General features: G+C 38.9%; 1 protein-coding gene across 4 annotated transcripts in view; it reads right to left on the bottom strand.

Annotated features, from left to right (window-relative positions):
• Nucleotides 1-819: 819 nt before the first annotated feature.
• The window catches only part of Mospd1 (motile sperm domain containing 1), a 30,314-nt gene continuing 8,255 nt past the window's right edge, over nt 820-22,878 (bottom strand). The window contains exons 2-7 of one of the 4 annotated variants that reach the window (XM_060375650.1): nt 20,234-20,398; nt 14,033-14,285; nt 13,868-13,943; nt 12,124-12,341; nt 4,197-4,249; nt 820-2,264 (exon numbers count right to left, since the gene is read on the bottom strand). In XM_060375650.1, the coding sequence (XP_060231633.1) occupies nt 2,193-2,264; nt 4,197-4,249; nt 12,124-12,341; nt 13,868-13,943; nt 14,033-14,186 (573 nt within the window). In that variant the 5' untranslated portion in view covers nt 14,187-14,285; nt 20,234-20,398 and the 3' untranslated portion in view covers nt 820-2,192. Of the gene's footprint in view, nt 2,265-4,087; nt 4,250-12,123; nt 12,342-13,867; nt 13,944-14,032; nt 14,286-20,233; nt 20,399-22,878 lie in introns of all 4 variants that reach the window. The other 3 variants (XM_060375648.1, XM_060375649.1, XM_021661926.2) reach the window with 3 other exon arrangements.

Genomic DNA, 22,878 nt, shown 5'->3' with positions numbered 1-22,878 from the left:
TTAAAAACAAGCAAATAAAACAAAGAAGCATAAGGGGCTGGAAAGATGGCTCAGGGGTTAAGAATACTGCTGCTCTTCTAAGGGAACAGAGTTCAGCTTCCAGCATTTGTATTGAGTGGCTCGCAACTCCCTATAACTCCAGCTCTAGAGGACCCAACCTTCTCTTCTAAGTGTACCCATACTCATGCATTTCTGTCTTTTGTCTGTCTGCTTCTCTCTCTCTTACACACACACACACACACATACTAAAAATAAAAATAAAATGGCTGCTCTTTCAGAGGACACAGGTTCAATTCCCAGCACCCACATAGCAGCTCACAACCATCTGTAACTCCAATTCCAGGGGAATATGGTACTTTTAGGACTATCTGAGTATCAAGCACACATGTATGTGTGTGTGTGTATACATATATATATATATATATATATATATATATGTATGTATATATACATATATATATGTATGTATGTGTACATTCAGCTGATACATATAACACTGAAACACATAAAATTCTTTTAAAAGAAAATCAACTGTCTTGGAATGTCAACAAACTCAAGATAATTCTAACTCATTTATTTCAGTTTTTTTTTTCTTTTTGTATGGTACTGGTAATTAAACCCAGGGCCTTAAACATTTTAAACTCTACCACTGACCTACAACACCAGCTATTTTCACAGTTACTATTTTCTATATTTAACTCAGGAATATAAGCCAATTTGAAGAAAAAGGACAGATAATACTTTGATGTTCCTCAGAGGTACATACACACACACACACACACACACACACCCCTCAAGAAATGAACAGAGAGCCTCAAAAACATGTTTTCTTTTTTTTATGAGTTCAAAGTCGATTACATTTATGTGCTTTTCAGTCATTATACAATGTACAGACATGATCCACTGAATGATTTATGCTCCACAAATGGTTAAACAATGATTTCCTATGAAATACTAGACAAAAAGCTTCTAGAAGCAGAGTACTGTTTCCTGCAAAAAAAAAAAAAATTCAACTTCAGGCATACATTTGTGTTTACATATAGTCCTTGAGAATGCTACATTAGCAGTGCGTAAAGTTTATTCCATAAAAAGAGCTGAAAGAGAAATAGATTTTCAAGAGACTCGATGCATTGTGCTTTCAGATAAAAATCCTAAGATGTAAAAGATCAGTTGCTGTGATAACACAACTGTTAAAACACACAGATGTTAAACACCAGAAAACACTATCAAGAAATGGAAGTAGTTGTGCTTAGGGGGCCTTTTTGGTAAATTTGTTTTAATAAATAAAAACTTAAAAATTATCCCAGTGACTGATACAAAATAGACACAGGTATCTAGAGCTTTCTCTACTTGGCTTAGAGTTTGAAGGTGAAAAAAAAAATAATGTCCTCAAAAACAGTCCTCTGACATTCCTAATCAGGGCAAATCACACGCAGGCAAGCCAGGGACTTGGGAGAAAACCAACAAGTGATTATTCCCTTAATGACATTAAGGATTAACAGGAGGTAAAGCCAGGACGAACCAATTAATTAAAAAAAAAAAAAACAACAACAAAACACCTACTTTCCTTTAGAGCTCTCAGGCCAAACAGAGAAGCCAGTCTACTTCTGTGAGGGGCCTGGTGTAGGAACCACTACCTGGTATATAGATATATACATATATATATATATGTATATATATATGTATATATATATATCTTGTCCTCTGTGAAGGGTATAGGGTAAGCATGATCCCTCAGTAAGGACCTTATGTTATCTCAACCCCCTCACACACTGACTTTAGACACACTGCAACAACTCCTTGCATGAGAGAAGGAAATCTATGATTTACATATCAGTGTTGATACTTGGGTGTAGGCAATCAATGTCATTTCAATTTCAAGCTGGTCAGTTGCTCATGTAGGTCTTAAACTTTGAAGGACCTTATCCAAGTGAGTTAGAAAAAAAGATGAAAAATAACATTTAATTAAAGTCATTTGCACAATAGGTATAGATTTTAAAAGAATGTCTTCACTATCTAGGTATCACTCAGAAGTATCTTTGTTGCCTGTAACATAAAGTGCTAAAGTCCTTCAAATAAAATTATAGACCAATTGAAAATATATTATATATTTGCAGATATTTGAAATCATTCAATAATTTGTGATGTGTTAATGGAGTGAAATAGAGATAAAAGGCAGTCCACATTCATATTTAAGATAAATTTACTTCAGAAGTCAGATTTAATCCTTGCTCATGTTCTAAGTATAGCCATTGTGATAAGACCTGAAAGGAAAAAAAAAATGGAGGACAGTTAGAGAAATGCACTTTATAAAATCTGCCATTCAATAAACAATTGCTTGGAGCTCAGCAAGCAAATAAAATATAGTGCCACAGGCAGGCACTCTACCAAGAACTCAAAGTCAATTTGAATTTAGTTGATATTATACAGAAGAAATCTAATTTTTAACCATAGGCAGTCTCTGGATAGATTTAATGAAATCACTTATGTCTGGTCATAGTTAATTTCACCATCAAACATACCTACTTTATCCAGTCACATCAGCTGTAATAACAGCAGGCATGTCATTTAAAAGTGTCTGTGAAACCTAAGAGACTTCAACAGCCTCTTTTTATCAGGGCCCTAAGGCCACAAAAACTGAGCAGTATAGTGTTCCTACTTTCCTTGAAAGATTCCACATATAAAACATTCCACGTATGTTCAATAATATAAGAACATGCTCCATCCCCTTTTTTTGTTTGTTTGTTGTTTGTTTGTTTTGAGACAAGATCTCTTTATATAGCCCTGGCTGTTCGGGAACTCACAATGCAGACCAGGCTGGCCTCAAACTCACAGAGATCCACCTGATTCTGCCTCCCAAGTGCTGGGATTAAAGGTGTGTGACACCACACTGGCTTGTATGCTCAGTTTTAATGAAGGTTGGGAGTAATAAAAAAAAAAAGAGCACTGTGATGGAAGATGATTGCTTAGGACTGAAGCTGAGGTAAATCTCAGTAGACAGAAAGGAAAGATGCTGAGCAAAAGCAGACATTTCAAGAAAGGGCATGGCATGATCAAGACTCTAGAAGGAGGCCCAGAATTCCAGATGAGACTTTCTAGAATCAATGAGTAATTCAGCGGGCTCTCATCAAGGATTTACAAAGCAGACCAGCTAGAAATCAGCTCAGTGAGGTCTGTAAGACAGCACTGTTGTAAATGCCGCGCTAGGGAGTTACACTTTATCCCATGGGGTTTGGGGAACAAATGGGTATCTAAGTAGGGAGACAACATGAAACTGAAACAGAAGGGAAATCAGCATCATGACGGTGTGATGGGTGGCTTGAGGTGAGGGGTAAGGTCAAAGGGGAAGAGACAGGGAGTGTGGAAGCTCAAGGAAAGAATAGAAACGGGCAATTTAGAAATTAAAAAACAGCCAAGCATGATAGTACATGCCTGGAATTCCAATATCTGGGAGGCAGAAACAGGAGGACCCCTGTGAGTTTGAGTATAGACTGGGATATATAGTAAGCTCCAGAATAGCAGGGACTAGAGTGACAGAATAAATTTAAAAAAATAAGCCATACATACATTATATATACAAACAAATACAAGTAAGAAAAGAAAGCCTACTGTGGTGGTATATGGTTGGTATACCAGTACTGAGGAGGTAAGTAAAGTAAGGTCAGGAGGTCAAGGTAATTCTCTACTATACAGAGTTCAAGGAAATCCTGGGCTACATGAAAGCTTGGCAAAAAAAAAAAAAAAAGCAGAACAGAAGAGCACTTCAGGGAACACTGAACACATGAACACAAAAACAAGAAAGAATTGGCATCAAAGTAGAGAGTAGAGGTGGAAGAAAACATCAGTAAAAGCCTTTTTTTTTCTTTTTTCTTTTTTTTTTTTTTTGTTGCAAGACAGTATCAGTATTTCCCATAGTGCAAACTGTTTTCAGACTCACTCTGTAGCCAGATAAGTTCAAACTTCTAATCCTCCTCCCCCCACTTCCGGATTACACTTCTAGGCACAACTGTATTTTATACATATTTCATACCATTGGAAACTAGTCAATCCCTACACATAAGTCCCAAAGCATCTTTAAAGCCCTTACCTAAGATATAAGCAGCCACTAATTTTTGATTCACACTTAAGTGGAGGTAGAGAGGCACCAGCGATTCCATATCCCCCAAGGTAGGCAGCATGAGGGCAGCAATACATACCACTCCCAGGAAGACAGTTAGCAAACTAGGTCCTGAAGAGACCGCTCTGTTTTCTGTTTGGAAAAAAAAATGTGAAAATCCCTGAGCTTGCTTCTAAAACCAATGTGTAAGACGAAAATTCTTTCACAAGTGGTAGCCACCAGACACCAGTGTTTTGCATGGGTGTTTTGGCTATGTCTTCACCATCGCTCTAATCCCGTGGAGGCTTACATTTTGCTTGTCTATGGAAATCTGTAATTTAACCCTCCCTCCTTATCCACTGGCTTGCTCAAATGGCAATGGGCAGTAGTGAAAGAACAGTGACTACCAAATCCCCAACCCTGTGGCTGTAATCTACAGTAGTAAATAGTCTTTCTGGTGTGTATCATAAATACCTGTATGATTTCCTTTCTCTGTTTGGTCTCTCTGTGTATCCCTGGCTGTCCTGGATCTCTCTATGTAGACCAGGCTGGCCTCAAATACACAGAAATCCACCTGCCTCTGCCTCCCCAGTGTTGGGATTACAGGTATGTACCACCACACCCAGCATGGTTTTCAATCGCATGCACAGCTACTGCACTAGTACAAACACAAAGCAGAAAGCCTACAGATAGTTCTAACAGAGTGTGCTAGAAATGAATGAACATTCAACATCTTCTCCCTGTATACCAGAGGATTACCTGGTTATGTCAGCAAGTCCTGACTGAAAATGGCTCAACTTTCCGCTGGTGTGAATCGCACTGCAGGTATTCACAACAGGCCTTACTCAAACTACATCCCACATTGTGACTTTTGATTGTTTTCAGGCTTCCTGGCATGGTATGATAGTTGGGATAGTGGGCTTCAGCAGGGAGCCAGTTGGCACAGTGATCACAAAAGGAAAACACCAACACCCTGAAGTGGGCTGTGCATCCAATGCTTTCTCCACAGATAACATGCTCAGTTTATAATGGGACAATTGGGACATACTGGGGATTTAAAATGGTCAAATTCATTGAACCAGAGAGAACTGTGGCTTCTAGGACCTGGGAGAAGAGTGTAATGCGGTTGCAATTCAGTTCACACAAGTCTCAGTCATCTGAGATTTGTATGTCTAAAGACACACTCTATCACATAGGACCTATATTTAACAACACTGTATCAGTGGTGTCCATGGTGGCACTCACTTTTAATTCTAGCACATGGGAGGTAGAGAGAGGCAGGTAGATCTCTGTGAGTTTGAGGCCAGAGTGGTCTACATAGCAAGTTTCAGGACAGTCAAGACTGCCTAGTAAGGCCCTATCTCAAACAACAACAACCAAACCAATTCTATTTCATACACACAAAAATTAGTTGAAAAGTTGATGTAGTGGTATAAGCCTATCAAACCCAGAACTCAGAAGGCTGAGGTCAGAGGATCACAAGTTCAAGGCCAGCCTGTGATAGGCAGCAGACTCAGTATCGTCATGACTATTTAAAAAAAATGACAAAACACGGTAGTTCACATGTATAATCCCATCTATTCCAGAGGAAATGGTGGCACAAGACTGTGATCCCATCTACTTCAGAAGTTGGGGCAGGAGGATTGAAATTATGAAGCCAGCTTAGACAATTTAGTGAGGCCCTGTCTCAAAATAAATATAATGCTAGAGATGGCTCACTGGGGAATGTGCATGCTGCACAAGCATGAGGACCTGAATTTGGCTCCAGCACCCATGAAAACTCACCAATACCAAATACACACGAAACAATGTGTTGTCAAGCCTTTTGTGTCACAGTGCTGGGTATGTATCTAAGGTCTATCTCCATCTTTTAAAGAAATCCAGTAGAATGGCTAATCTTGGTTGTCAACTTGACTACACCTGGAAATAACCAAAACCCAAGCAGCTAGGCACACTGTGGTTAATTTTCTTTGGTGCATTATTTGAGGTGGGAGCCCCACCTTAAATTCTAGACCATTGAGGTCAGAAGACCCACCCTACATCTGGGCTATACTTTTAGTGACAGCCCACAGAAAAGGACGTGGAAGAAGGAGGCTTGTACTTTCTGTCTGCTTGTCCTCACTCTCATTAGCAAGCTCATGTATCCTGACCCACTCCTTTGCTGCCATCAAAATCTACTTGTTCAAAACTCCAAATTGGACCGTAAACTGGCAAGTCTCTAGAACATCCCTGGGACTCCAGCACTAGACTGCAATAGCTGACTCATCCTGCTTCATAGAATGAAAAACTACTGGATCCTTGACCTTTACACTAGCGATTGTTGGACTATTCAGACCACAGCAAGCCACCCTAATTAATTCATATATAACCTATCATATTATATATAAATATAAATACACTATAATATATAACAGATTACACAGAGAGAGAGAGAGCTCTGTTACTTAGAGAACCTTGGCTAATCACTCAGTAGCAGTGTTTTTCTACCATGCACCTTTCCCCACTAATCTTCCTTTCATTAAAAGGAATAGCCAAGAGCAACACAATTTGTGTTTTATTAATGAAATAATGCTGTTCATTCCATTATTAAGTGGAACTTTTCTAAATTATTAATACCTTAGCTGTTGTGAAATTTAATTGAACTTCACCAAAGCCAAATAAGTAAAACAAAGTTGAATTTCCTAGTAATGACTGCTTGGGATGAAACAAGAGCATAAATAATGTTAAAATCCATCTTGTTTTAGTTTAAAGGAAAAATAACTTTGTATTTATATTTGTTGCAAGACTGATTTTAAGGAAAATATGACAAGTACACCATTCACTGCAAATTAAAATAAAGATAATTCCAAAGAGCTAGGTGTTGGTGGCACACACTTGTAATCCAAGCAATTGGGAAACAGGCAGAAAGATTGCTTCTAGTTCAAGGCCAGGCTACGTAGTGAGTTTGAAGGTAGTGCTACACAGCTGTAATTGTACTGGGGAGATAAAGGAGAGGGAAAATCAGGAGTAACTTGGGTTTACAGAGTCAAACTCTGTCTCAAAGAAATAAAATAACACAGACTAGAAGAAAACAAATGTCCTCTCTCATCTCTTCCTACAGAGAGCACTATTGACAATTTTCAGATTTCATAAATGTCCACATAAACATGTAAAATAGGGGCTGGAAAGACGGCTCCATGGAAAAAGTGCTTGCTGTATCAAGTACGAGAACTTAGACTAGGAATCCCCAGAACCTTACACCGAGCTGAACATAGAAAATTTATCTGTAATTCCAACAGCAAGGTGGGAAGGGGAGACCTGATGAACACAGCCGCGACCAAGATATACAGCCTTGAACAAGGTAGAGTGAAACTTAGACTGACCTCTACACATGCTGTGTCACATATACACTGGCATGCACCCAGAACTCCCTCCACATCTTACACATGCAGAGATAAAAATGCATGTAAATTTCCCGTAAATAGAATGTCATACAACTGCTGCTCCCATTTACTAAAGTACTTTTAACCTTTGTAAAAGATTGTCATTGTTATTTTATGTATTTGAATGTTTTGTTTGTATGTACGTCTGTGCACCACATGTGTATCTGGTGCCCATGGAGGCCAGGAGAGGGTGTCGGATCCCCTGAAACTGGAGCTGTAGACAGTTGTGAGCCACCATGCGGGGGCTGGGCATCCGACTGGGATTCTCTGTAAGAGCAGGAAGCACTCAACCACTAAGCCATCTCTCCAGCCCACTATTTGAAGCTTTTCCCACTCAGTATACAAACTTCATCCTAACAGATCCTTGTAAATGTCTGCATGACAGATGTCCCATCCCATTAGTAGTCATAATCTAATCAATTCCCAACTGGTGGTCTTTTGTGTCATTTTCAGGTTTTCTTTTTATTATTACATACGATAATAAAGAACATAATTTTCTAAAGCCAGAAGGCTCAGACAAAAAAGGGTGTGACAAAGCCTCTGCAGTTTATTATTGATATCGGTAATTAAGACAAATCTACCAATATTCAGTCTTATAAAAATGTCTTTAATAGCCCAGGCTAGTATTTTATGAAAGTATATTTTACGTATTTATCTTAATTTTACAGTTTATTTCTGTTACATGAAAAGATTAAAACTATTTTTATATGCAGGCAATACTTCTATTAGGCAACTTGTTAGGTGTATGAAAGCATAGGTGGTTATTTTTTCTTTTTAAGTTTGTTATTGCTGTGTGGTTTGGGCTGCTTGGTGGGGGCAGGTTCTCATGCGGCTTGAGTTCCCTGTATAACAGAGGATGACTGTCAGCAAGACGGCTGGGTGAGTAGAACAGGTCCCTGCTGCCACGCCTGATCACCTCGGTTGCATCCCTGGGACTTCCATGGTGGAAGGAGCAAAGGCTATTGCCACAAGTTGTCCCCTGACCTCCACACACATCTCAGCACATGAGATCAACCCCCTTCCAGTTAAAAAAATGTATTTAAAAAAATAAATAAATAAAAATGATAGGGCATTGCTTTGTTTTCCCTAGGTGGCATGTAACTCTCTGGAGCTTAGGCTAGCTGTGGGCTTGTAGTACTTCTGCTAAGCATGCCTTCCAAGACATAAGCACAAGCACATGTCTCCATGCCTGGCCTGCTCTATGTTCTTATACATTAAACTTAAACAATTTCTTATTTTGCTTACTTTACGTTTTTAGCACAGTGTAGCCCTATGTAGTCAAGGCTTATCTTAAACTCAACGTCCTCCTGGGCTAGGATTATAGGCGTGCACTCCTACATGTAGCTCTCAATAAAATTTAAAATCCAAACGTTTCATGATGTACCCATCAACCACTTGCCAGCTAACAGTGAGTCATGCTGCACGGTTTTACTTATAGTAATATGCTTATGTTGAAATCTTTATATTAGTAGCATGAAGAAAATAATGACATTTAAAAACGTCTCAGGAATTTTTTAAAGCAGGAAAACAATCTCAATTTATTTAACATTTTAGTTGAGTAAAATGTCATGGATTTGATCCCTATAACCCCACAAAATGTTATTTTTATTCCATTTACTGGCACATGATGAGCTAGAGTGGGGTACCTCCCCACCAACTAGCCCAATCACATATTTTCAATGTAACTATTCTGTGCATATAATGGTGGCCAAGATTTAAAAGTATCTGTCCTCAATGAACACCCTGACACAAACAGAGACCATCATGTATCTTGCCAATGTCTCTACAATTCATCTGCCTGTAACAATATTACAATCAGATATCTCTCCATACTTTAGACACTAATGATTATTCTAAAACTAAGGCTGAGAGCGCTGACAAAAATGCATGTAGATCAGCACCCAGGAGGCAGAGGAGGATGATTAACAACTGTGAGGCCAGCCCTGTCTGCATAGTGAGTTAATTCCAAGACAACTAGAGCTATGTTGTGAGGCCTTGTCTCAAAAACAAAAGTAAATAAACATAAGTAATCAATTAGGTAATTAAAATACGAATCTAGGTACAGTAGCTCATACCTGTAACCCCTAGTCTTGGGAGGCAGAGGCAGGGTTGAACTACAGAGACCCTGTTTCAAACATCCAGCCATCCAGACACAGACATAAATACACACACACACACACACACACACACACACACACACACACAGCTATTAGAATTACTTAGCTTTGGTGTATGTGTGTACATGCACACATTTGTGTGAGTGCAGGGACCTAGTGTGCGTGGAAGTCAGAGGACAACCCCAGGTCTCAATCTTTGCCTTTCATCTTGTTTGAGACCACTGTATACTCCAGGCTGATTAGCCTGCATGCCTTTATGAACACCTTTCTCTCTGTCTCTCAGCTCACTATAGGAACACTAAGATTGCTGGACATAAATCACTATACCTGGCTACATGGGCTTGGAGGATTCAAACTTAGGTCCTGACACTTGTATGGCAAGTGCTTAACCCACTGAACCATCTCCTTAATCAGTCTCTCTGTCTTTGTGTCTTTCTCTGTATTTCTCTGTGTGTCTCTGTCTCTGTATATATGTTGTATTTAGCCTTTTAAGATGATTTTCACATGACTTCCAATGAAGAAAAAAAAAAAAGAACAAAGTTAGGGGATAGAGAGGTGTCTCATCAGTTAAGAGCACTGCTAGCTGCTCTTTCAGAGGACAGGGTTTCAGTTCCCAGCACCCATGTGGCAGCTCACAATTATCTATAACACCAGTCCCAGAGGATCTGATGTCCTCTTCTAGCCTCCATAGGCACCAGGCATACATGTGGTATACAGACACACATGCAGGCAAAACATCACTACATGTAAAAGAGTAATAAATTGAAAAACATATCAGTATGTTAAATGAAAAAAATGAACTCCAATGATTTTATTTTTAACTATTCATTAAATGTCAAGAAAAATATATTCAATGGCTTTTCATGTTTTGGAAGCCTGTTGAAATGGGAATATTTTATTTCATTAAGTAAATCACCTTCAACATATTGATCTGACAAGATGTCATTTCAGAAATTTTCCTTTTTTTTTTGTTTTTATTTTTTCCTTTGAATTTTGAAACAGGTTCTCATTTAAGCCAAGCTGGCCTCCAACACAATGTACCCAAGAATCCCTCTAAATGCCCAATCCACCACCTCTCAAAGCCTGAGAGGGGCACCCCACCAGCCAAACTAGATTTAATGTGCTTATCTTGAGAGTAGTTCACCGTTGCTCCATGATTAAACTTGAAAATGTATAAAGCTTTAAGGGGCTTTAAAAACAAGACTGCCTGGTTGACAAAGATCAAAGACGGACCTGTCAGTAAATAATTACTGCTAGGAAGCTAGCACCTAGTCCTCAGTCCTGATATTAAACAGAGAGTATAGGCACTCCCTGTGCAGACTGGAAAAATTTCAGGGCCACATCAAAGAGACAGCACTTCCTGGCTTCTTAAAATAAACATTTGAAGATGAGCACACTGATACGGATATATGAGTTGATATGATAAGAACATTTGTAAAATATCGCAAATATGAGCTTCAATTTCTTTCCTTTTCGTCTTTGTTTTAATTTACTTTTCAGTTTAATTTAATTTTACAAACATGCACTATCTTTACAAAACGTTTTCTTCTTTGTATTGGGGATGGAACCTAGGACCTTGCTCAAGCTACGTTCACGTTCTATTGCTAAACCCCTTTCCCAGCCCTTTTTTTTTCCATTTTGATAAGAGTCTCACTGTGTAGCACTCATGGCAGTCCTCCTGCTTCAGCCTCCAGCATGCTGGGATAACTGGCGTGCGCCACCACTCCTAAGTTGCACATTTCAGTTTCACAGACAGCTGGTATCACACTCATGAATCACGCTCTGAAAAGCCCTTTGTTTTCCTATGGAAAAAATTTATCCCTCTACACTTCTAATAGGATTGGAGGACAATAATTAGAAGTAGGGAGGAAGGGGGAATGGTGTCTGGAAGTTGGATACGAGGAGAGTATCATTATCAAAAGTATATATCGTAACAATTCTGAGTATCTAAGCTGGAAGGAAATGAGGAATGGAGAGGGATTCAATTAATAGCCCACAGGGGATATTATAATCTACTTAGTTTAATTAACTTCAACTTTAATGAGATTTTTTTTCAAAATAATATGAACAGCACAGTAAGCTTGGCCTACTGCCAAAATGAGTCTCTCTCCTCCTTCAAACTAATTAAATGCGAAACGATATACAAAAGTCATGGAAACAATAGTACATAATTGCTAAATTTGTACTGGTATTAAAGTATGGTACCTGCATTCTTTAAATATATATATATATATATATGATATACAGCATCTCACGCATTTCAAAGCCTAGTATGGCAATTGTCTGCTCCTCCTACATAATATAATGGGTACTCCTTTCTTTCTTGAAGGCCAAAGGCCAGTCTCTTGCTCTATTTCAGAGACCTGGTGCTCTAAGCTCCACTTTGCTGACTAGATTTAATGTGCTTATCTTGAGAGTATTTCACTGTAGCTCCATGATTAAACTTGAAAATGTATAAAGCTTTAAGGGGCTTTAAAAACAAGACTACCTGGTTGACATGACTGCTCAAAAAATACACTTTCGGTTAAATGTTCCTTTATTCTTTTCTCCTCTTCTTCCTTTTGTTGTTCTTTTGCAGATGGGAGAAGAGTAGCAATAACGTCTTTCCTTCCTAAAGCCTTCCTCTGGCTTTGCTCGGAAACTTGAAGGCGGAATTTGTCTATTACACCATAGTGACAGGATCGAACATCTCTATGACGAATCACACTGAAAACAGCAAAATAATAATAATAATAATAACAACAACAACAACAAAACCTGTTTAGGTTTCTGGGGCTTATCAAACAAAAAGCATCAAAATGTTTCAAGATGGCAAAAATAATCTTGCTATAACCAGATACCCAAAATTTGCTAATGACACTGAGAAAAAAAAATCATCATATACCCTAAAGAAGAAAATGAGCAATTATGAAAGGGCAGATTAAAGCTACACAGTCTGAAATACAGAATAACAATCTTCTACGTGTCTGTGATTGAGGCCTACAGCATGCTAGACAAGCATACAGTCTATTACTGAGTTATGGCCTCAGCACAGAATCCAAGTCTTGAGTTAAAGAATGATAAAGAAAATTGCCTTTAGCAGTGATTTTTTTTTTCTGTACATCTGTTAAAGATTTCTTTCCTCAACTGGAACACATAAAATAGTTTCTTCCTTACAAACATATAATACATTCCTATTTGTTATTGAAGTAAGAAATCTTCCCTTTATTATGCCTGGTTCTTCCTAGAGAATGCAAAGTAATTAGGTCAAGGGTAATGCATTTATATTTATTAAGACTGCATTTCTTTGGAATACTCTTTGCTTATTGTATACTGAATGACAACCCAAAGAAATGCGCAAAAACCTGTTCTTAAAATCATATCCTCTATGGCAGTCTTTCTCAACCTTCCTAACGCTGTGAGCCTTGAATACAGTTTCTCATGTTGTGGTGACCCCCAACCATAAATTATTTTTGTTGCTACTTCATAATTTTTATTTGCTACTGTTATACATCGTAATTTAAATATTTTAAGGTAGAGCGGGTGCCAAAGGGGTTGCAACCCATAGGCTGAAAACCTTTGGTCTAAGGCTTTGCAGTGATGAAATCACCCTGAGGAGAACTGAGCTCTGTTTCTCATAGAAGACTTTAAAAATACAGCTGACTTGGTAGCTTAACTGAAGGGCTGACCAGTGGATTCATCTGGTCACCACTATTTCTAAAGTACAAATTAAACACGAACAGCTTGAACAAACCATCAGCTGTCTGACACTCTAAAATGAAATGATCTGGAAGCACTCAGATAACCTTTTACACACATTTGCTTCCTATGTGTAGATTCAATCCCAGGCTTATTAGCTAAATTATTTCAGATGATCTCATACTGTTATTGTTCGAGAATGTAGTATTATTCATTTCACAAATGTCACTATAATAGCAGGATGTCTCCAAGAAAGCTAAATTCTCTGTTATTGCAGGAGAAATTTAAAGGAATAAGCCAGAGCTTGACCATAAGCGTGACTGCCTGGACTAAAACAATGAGGAATTATTAAAGAAAGTGCTGGCTCAGTTGTTTAAGTATTTGATTGTCCTATGTATAGAATATTTCAGATACTTGTTAAATTTTGATAAACGTTCGGCCAAAAGGAGTAGAAACACCTGCTTAGGGATACCTTGGGAATGGGACCCCTTTCAAGTGAAAACATCCACATCCACACACTGAGAATGTGTTCCCAGGGTGCGACTGTGACTTACATATCCATACAGGACTGCGGCTTTACTGCGCCTGCGGCGTCAACAACAACATACTTATTCGGAGTCGTGCACAAAACTGAAAGAAAAAGTCACAACGTCCATGAGGGTAAACATGCAAACAAATCCTCAGGCTCTAGCTAAAAACGCATAAGCTAGGAGACTCACCTTTGAACTTTAAGGCAAACTCATAGGGGTTGTACAGCGTCAACACTTGCTTATGTGTCGACTGATCATCTGCGTAAAAGATTAGCTCCGTGGGAAACACAAAAACTGGAAGATTTCCTTCCACTAACTCTGGTTGTCTTTTTTGTTGATGCATTGGCACTGAATCCCCCTTGTGCAGCTTCTGTCTTTACAGTCTCAAATCTATTTTGGACTTTCTTAGATTCAGTTAAAAACTCCAAAACATTTTGGCAATCTGGAAATGAGAAAAAGAAACTGCATGATACTGATCTTCAGTAATCTATAGTCACTCTACAAAAGCATATATTTAGGGAACAGCAAGATGGTTCAGTGGGTAAAGATGCTGGGTGCCAGGCTAGGCCTGATAACCCACATTCCATTCACAAGTCCCACAGGATGGGTGGAGAGAACCAAGTCAGGCTGTCCTGACTTACACACTCTCACGGCAACACATACACACATACACAGAGAGAGAGAGAGAGAGAGACAGTTAGAAAAACAGAGAATAAATAAGAAGAATTTAAAGCATGCTCAGTGTGGTGGTACATGACTTCAATTCAGCACTCAGAAGGCAGAAGGCAGGTGGATCTCTTGTGAGTCCCAGGCCAGCCAGGGCTACAGTTGTGAGCTGCCATGGGTGCTGGGAATTGAACCTGTTTGTGTGTGTATGTGCACACGTGAGCACGCCCAAGGGCACACACAGACATCACATGTATGAGGGTGGCTGCAGACGTCAGAAAAGTGTGTCAGGGTCCCCTGGATCTGGATTTATGGGTGGTCTATGTGAGTGCCAAAAACCGAACCTGGTTCTGGAGAAATGGCTCAGTTGTTAAAGAGTACTTCCTGCTCTTTTAGAGGACCCAAGTTTAGTTTCCAAAGCCCAAGCCACATCAGATGACTCACACTACCTGCAACCCTAGCTCCAGAGGATCTCATTTCCTTTTCTGGCCTCTTCACCACCCCCCCTCCACATGGACATACACCCACACGAAAATATAGTCTCTTTTGAAAAAAAAAAAACTAAAAATTTCCTTTTTTTTTCTCGTAAAAAACCTGATGAATCACTTACACTGACGTCACTAATGATTTATTTAGTGCTGTGTGGACGTATGGGGAAGAAGGTTCTGCTAATCTTTTTTTTTTTTTTTTTCCTGCTGAAACCAAGGCATGCAAGATGTCTTGGAACTGACTGAATTATACTTGCTAAGAGGTCCTTGGAGTTTTCTTTGAAAATTTAAAATCATTAAGTACTCTTTTGGACATGTGACACCATTCTTCCACTTGTATGTCAAATTACAGAGGTTTCCTGAGAGATATAGGCATTTTTGGACTCCTCGGGTTCTTGAATGTCTTCCAGACAATGGTAGCTGGCAGAAATCTGTCTGTTAAATGTAACATTTCTCTTTTTATTTCCTAATCTCATTGCAATCAATATTCTTATTTAGTGAACCTCCTAAAAGTGACATAACAATACATGGTCTGAGGCTCTGTTGGTAGAGGACGTGCCTAGCATGCACAAAACACTGGCTTCAATTTGCAGCTGTGCATAAAACCTACTATGGAGACACACGCCTATAAGCCCAACATTTAAGAAGCAGAAGCAAGAAGATTAAAGTTCAAAGTCATCCTTGGTAAATAGAAGACTTGAGACCAGCCTAGAGTGACAGAAGACTATGCCTTCCAAAAAAGAAAAACAAACAAAAAACTAACAATAAAATTCAAGGCTCAATGTCCAGAAACCATTCCCCCCAAATTCTAAATTGAGCCAGGCATGGTGATTCGTACTTGTGACACTTGCAAGACTGAGGGGAGACAGCTGCTTGTAAGTTTGGAGCTTATCTGGGCATCATACTGAAGCTCTTCTCTCTGAAACCAACCAACCCAACAAAGTGAAAAACCTAACACGCTCAGAAAATGTCTAGTTTTCATTTTGTAGAACATACTTTTGAAACAGGCTCAAAAGCATTACCGTGAGCTAACTTTCTTATACATTTAAAGGGGACTGTAACCAGTGAACCCATTACTTAGTTTTATTGGCTGCCAGGCCTCTGATTCTTACTGAGGCTTTCTTAACTTTCACCAAAATAGGATATAATAGTATCATGTGTTAAAATGTCGGTGGAAGTCACGCACAGGCCCTTCCCCCGAGACATTCAACTCTAAGCTGGGACGTGGTGGCTCACACCTTTAATGTCAGCACAGGCAGGTGGTTCTCTGACTTTGAGGTTAGCCTGGACTATTGGACTATACAGCAAGTCCTAGGATAGGCAGGACTAAATAAATTAAAACCATGTCAAAAAAAAAAAAAAGAAAGGAAAGAGAGAAAGAAAAGAAAGAAAGAAGAAAAAGAAAGAGAAAGAAAGGAAGAAAGAAAGAAAGAAAGAAAGAAAGAAAGAAAGAAAGAAAGAAAGAAAGAAAGAGCAGAATTAGGACAGAATTCAGACCAAGAGCGCTACTCCAAGCTGTCTCAGATAATGCTTCCACTATCTACTACTTTACAGCATGTACATGACTCATGACAGTGTGGGGTTTGTTCTTGAGCTTGGTGTTCAATAAGTTGACTGATCTGTTGACATTTTTATGAGCAACGACATCCAATGTTTGTATAACTCACAAGAGATTACCAAGACTTTTATTAATTACATAAACTGAATGATTAATAGGCTCTTAGATAACAGTGCTGCTTCTACTCTACTGAGTGATGTTTCCTATTATTATTGGCAGTAGTGGTGTTTAATTATTAATAGACCAGGCTGAAACAAACAAATAAACAAATAGAAAAATAATATCATCAGGTTTCCTGCCTTCTGGTCCAATATTCTTTCTACTATACAAAAACATTTCAATGAGAGAATATTTTGAAAAGCACTGACTGAAATAATTCTAATCTAACATATTTTCTCTGATTTATTTTTCATTCCCTTCTGTCCTTTTTGCCACCCTCCCCTCCACATACACACACTTCTTTTTGTCTTGACAGGCCCTCTAATAAATTTATTTTCAATCACACAGCAATTTTCCTGCACCAGCCTCCCAAGTAGTAAGACTACATGCATAAGCCACCACACAGGGCTCCGAATTCCTTTCTTTTGCTCTAAGTCACACACACTTCTATTTGGATAATGCACTCTTGGAGTTTGCTATACATGTTTTGATAGAAAACAATAAGCTTGGGGCTCAAGAGATGGCTCAGAGGTTAAGAACACTGGCTGCTCCTCCAAAGGTCCTGAGTTCATCCAAAGGTCCTGAGTTCAATTCCCAGCAACCACATGGTGGCTCATAACCATCTTTAATGCGATCTGGTGCCCTCTTCTGGCATGCAGGTGTACATGCAGACAGAACACTGCATAATAAATAACTAAATCTTAAAAAAAAAAACAACCAATAAGCTTTGTAATTTCATTTGTAGGAAACTTGTCTATTAGGATGATTCAGATTTGACATCATTAAGTAATATGCTCTGACTCATTGTAAAACTCAGTTCTGAGGGAAGGAGTATATGATTAAAAGGTAGCAGCAGCTTTGTCCACCTCCACTGGATGGGGGCCTTGGGCCACAGAGGAGGTCATTGCAGCCAGTTCTGATGAAACTTGATAAGCTGAGGTTAGATGGAAGGAGAGGAGGTCCTCCCCTATTTGTGGTCTTGGAGAGGGGCAGGAAGGAAATGAAGGAGGGAGGGTAGGATTGGAAGGGGAGGAGGGGGAGGGCTACCACTGGGATATAAACTTAATAAACTGTAATTAATATAAAAATAAAAAGGTAGCAGCTCTGATTTATAGACGACATAATCAGTAAGTATTGGTTAAGCTGGGGAGCCATCTAGAAAACAATAAAGTTGAATTAACTTTCACTTCCTATACCTTGGCCAGTTTTAATCTCTTTGGCCATGGTATAGGAAATGAAGGTTTAAAGGGGGGGGAAAAGCCATCAAAGCAGTAGAAGAAACCATCGAAAAATGAAAAAAAAAAAAAAAAAAGCCCTCTCAGGGTTAAAACTAAACATCAGAAATATTAACAAATGTAGCTACACAAACTTTTACAAGCACATATGGCTGGCCTGCAATTCCAGCACTTGGGGAGTAGAGGCAAGAGGATCAGAAGTTCACAATCAGCCTTATTTATAAAGCAATTCTGAGACCAGTTTGCCAGCCTGGACTACATGGGAACCTGTCACACATACAAAAAGCAAATTATTTTATAGGAAAGGAACTTAGCTTACCCAAGGTTATTTAACCTCACAAGAGAAATACAAACTAAAGCCAGACCATGATACATTTTTAAAAAATATCAGGTTAGTAAAAAGTAAAAAAGCTAAAACAAAACTTGCTGGCACATGGTGAGAGAAATCAGGAACATTCTTATGTTACTGATGGAGATATAAATTGGAACAACTACTAAGCTGCTAGAATGAAATACTCATGTTCCCCTCCCTCCTCTCCTCCCAGTCCCACCCTCCCTCCTTCTTCCCCTCTCCCCTATTCTTCAAAAAAAAAAAAAAAAAAGGAAAAGAAAGAAAGATATACTCATACCTCAGAGCCACAGATTTTACTTTTAGAATATTTCTGGAACATATATCCTCCTCCTCCACCACCACCATATGTGAACTTACATATGTCAAAGCTTTTATATGAAGTGTTAAGGATTAAAGGAAATGATTCATATGAAGCTTGCTGTACTCAATCTAAGCTAGTTGTTCATAGCAAAAAGGTCGAAATAGCCAGCTATCCATTAATAGGGGATATATGAAAGTATGGTATATCCACTCATTGGGATACAAGATACCTATCAAAACAATAGACAAATCTCTTTGTGTAGCTGAACATGAACATTTAAGATAAAGCTGGAGCTGCTGACACAGGCCTGTAATTCCAGCTACTCAGGAAGTTAAAACAGGAGCATATAAAGTTCAAGATTTGTCTGGCTACTTAATGAGACCCTGTATCAAAACGAAAGCAGAGTGGGCTATAGAAATACTTGCCTCCCAGGTGTGAAGTCCCAGGTGCCCCTAGTACCTAATAAAAGACTATGACCACAAACAAAAAGTTGGGAAGGGAAAAAACTGTAAAAGGAGGACTGAGGATAAAGCTCAGTGGTAGGGACTAGATTCAATCTCCAGTATGCATTCCAAAACATGAGAGAAGCACATCCCACCTCCTGTTTGGAAAGATAAAAGAATTAAAGATAACGGGGATGATACCTACCAGTCATCCCAGCACTTCCGAGTCTGAGGCAAAAAGATCAGGCATTTAAGGCCAGCCTCGGCTACACAGGCAATTCCAGACCAGCATGGGCTACATGAGACCCATCTCAAACAAATGAATGAAGAAATAATAAATGATGTACTTTTCAAACCTTTTAAGCCAGGTATGATGGCAAAGGCCATCCCAGTGGGGAAACTGAGGCAGGAAGACTACAGAATAATATTATCTCAAACAAACAAAAAGAGGAAAGGGAGACCGTTCACAAATCTTACTGTGAAGTAAAAAATAGTCACACATACAAGTGACAAGCTGTTGTTCTAACTTTAAGGAGAATTTAATTAGCACAAGTCAGAGTAGGAATTTTATTAGCTTGGAATAAAGGCTTAGAAGACATTTTCATCCTTTGCATCTTGAGGCTTTCTTTCTCTTGGTAAGTTAAAGATGTACTCGTTTCCCTGTGAATCACAAATAGGTCATCTCTTTGTCAATATTAAAGAAGTGTTTAATTGCCTTTGAACAGTTTACTGTTTCTTTTCATATCCCCTTTCCCATTCATAGCTTATCTTGGCTAAGATAAAATTTTCCTCCTCAACTTCAACCAGGAGTGATAAGGGAAGAATTAGCACTAGGTCAGCAGAGTAGCATTAACATTGCCAACAAACATCCTGAAGCATAACACTCACCTTTCATTGATTGTTTCTGAGAGACTAACATTTTCTCTTTGCCCTACTGCATATTACAAAATGATAAAGTGCAAAGAATCTAGGGGAAACATTATATACTAACCTTAATGCAGTTCAGTTTGTGAAGTTGTCCAAACGTCTAGTGTACAGCAAATCAAACTGTGTTAACATCTCATAGGTGAGGAAAGCAGGCCCAAAACAAACAAACAAACAAACAAAAAACAAAACAAAACAAAAAAAACAAAACACTTTCCCAGATTTGCACAGGGTATTAGGGATGGAATTACATTGTTTACTCACTCTTGTATAATATTTATCTCCTCTGCATCTTAATTAGAACATCCGGTTTGGTGTGGTGGCACACGCCTATAATTCCAGTACTCTGGGAGGTAGAGGTAGGCAGATCTCAGTGAGTTTGAAGCCAGCCTGGTCCAGGACAGCTAGGGCTACACAGAGAAACCCTGTCTTGAAAAACAAACAAAATATATTAAAAGGTCCTATCCCTGTGATTCTAATATATGTACCCTAGTCTCAAGTAGCCTGATGTTTAAATTATCACTGTGTTATTTTTTCTTTTTCCTGAGCCGGATATTGAACCCAGGGCCTTGTACAAGGTCTGTATTTTTATTTTATGAGACAGTGTCTACATAGCCCAGGACAGACTCTCAGGTGCTACAATTACAAATCTGCACTACGATGACTGGCACTAATGTATTTTTAATATTTTTACTGTACGGATTCAGTCTTTTGATCTCTTCAGTTACATACTAGTCCTAACATCACATTTTTTGTCTTGTGTGACATTCGTGATAGGCTCAAGTTCAGTGCAGGCACTTGGAATACACTAAGCTCATTTGTTTTCCTATGGTGTCTACTAAAATTCAGTTCTTTCATCAGTGAGCATGTGTTCTCCCCATAGGGGAAGGTGCTGTTTCCATAAAAGGATCTTAAAGTGACTGCATACAGATAGGTAGCTGTTGGCCATGGGCTAGGGCGAGGGGGAAAAAAAAAGTATCACCATTCCCAGCTGTTTTTCTTCTCCCACTGCCTTCTGTTTCCCTTTCATCTCCTCAAGAGTCCATGTGGGCCAGCAGTGTTTATAAATCATGAGGCTCCAATATGCCCCTGACCATAAAGGCAGGCAGTCCCACTGAAAAAAGATATGGGGAACTGCCCTGTTTTTGACCCTCTCCCTAAAACTACAGAACATTCCTGAATAAAATTAGAAAGAAAACCTGTGGGCACACCACCTTGTGACCAATTTACAAACTACTCTCCCGCGAAAAGCAATGTAAACACGGAATGTTTTTATCCTGACTGAGCAGGGTCTTGCTATACAGCACATGCTAGTTTCGAACTAAAATCCTCCTGCTTCTGCCTCTTGAATGCTGGGATCACAGATGCATGCCACCACCACATCTGGCAACATTAAGAATTCACGCTCTTTGCTGTTGGTCCAAACAAACTGTTGCTCACAGCTGTGATCATCTGCTGTTTACCCACTTTGCAATGAACAGAGGAAGGAAAAGATAAGACTCTGTGATAAGCAAAAGAGTTCCTATACAATTCACCATAGATTTAAAACTTTGGGACTATTAGCAAGCAAGGGAACTACATTAAAGTATAGTCTCATCCCATTCCCCTTTTTAGAAAACGGTGCCTATAAGAAGGAAATAAGTAGTCCTTCTGTATTTTTGTACTATTATGATTCAAATTTTTGAAAACAGTTAAGAATCAGGCTAGAGAGAGAGATGACTCAGAGGTTAAGAGCACTCGTTGCTGCTGCAGAGGACCCCGGTTCAGTTCTTACCACCCATTTCCAGCGATTCATAACAACCTGTAATTCCACAGTCATGAGATCCAGTGCCCTCTTCTGGCTTCTACAGGCACCAGTATACATGTAGTGCACATACATACACTTGGACATACACAAATACATATAAAACAAATAAATAAATCTTAAAAATATAGCTAAGTCCTATTCAAAGTCTAGCCTCCACGAAGGATTAGGGGCCCATCTGCTTAGCCACAGAGGGCCAGCTACTTAAATGGCATGTCTCTGGCTCTAGATACTCATATTATTTCTCAGCCCCACCTTTAGTCCAGGCCCCTTTTATCTGAGGGCAGGAACTATCTTAATCCTCCATATTGGGTACAGTCTTTGCCAAAACCGAAGAAAATGAAAATTAGTTAAGTGCAGTAGATTTTACTATTTTAGACTCCCTAGTATAAAAGCCCTGTTTCCTCCATGTTAAAAACCCAGTAGCAAAGTACGAATTTTACTATCACCAATTAGTTTTGAATGGTGTTTTTAATAGTTTTTAATGCCACAAACGATATCGTTATGTTCACTTTATATTTTAATGTCCATTAGTCAAGAGCAGGTAATTTTTTAAGGTCTTTGGTATAATGTTTTATCTTTCTGGTGGAGCTGACTACTACAAATCATATAGTCATAAGCTAATCTACATTCAAAAATAAAAAATTTGTAGTATATGTTTTAAGATTTTAAAAGAACACCCTAGTCAGGAGCAGTGGGACAGGCTATAATTTCAGCATCTTAGGAAGCTGGGACAGGAAGATCGTTAAGTTTAAGGACAATCTGGGCCACATAGCAAGACCCCATATCAAAATAAAATTAGTGGCTGGGCATGGTGCATAATGCCTATAATCCCAACCTACACATTCCCAGGCAAATAAAACTCTTTGTGTTCAAGGCTAGCCTGGTCGACATAGCTATCCTAACCAGAGCTACAAAGTAAGATCCTGTCTCAAAAATAAGTAAAATTATTGATAAACACTTACAGTCCCAACATTAAGTCTGGGGGAGGAAAAATGATGAGTTAAAGGCTAACCTGGGCTACATAGTGAGTTCCAAGTTGGCATGGTCTATAGTGAAACCCTGTCTCAAAAAAGCAAATGAATGAATAAATTTATAAGCAAAC

Source organism: Meriones unguiculatus, chromosome X, assembly GCF_030254825.1.
Source record: "Meriones unguiculatus strain TT.TT164.6M chromosome X, Bangor_MerUng_6.1, whole genome shotgun sequence".
Taxonomy (NCBI): domain Eukaryota; kingdom Metazoa; phylum Chordata; class Mammalia; order Rodentia; family Muridae; genus Meriones; species Meriones unguiculatus.
The sequence above is the reverse complement of the archived record's forward strand: the minus strand, read 5'-3'. Positions and strand labels throughout refer to the sequence as shown.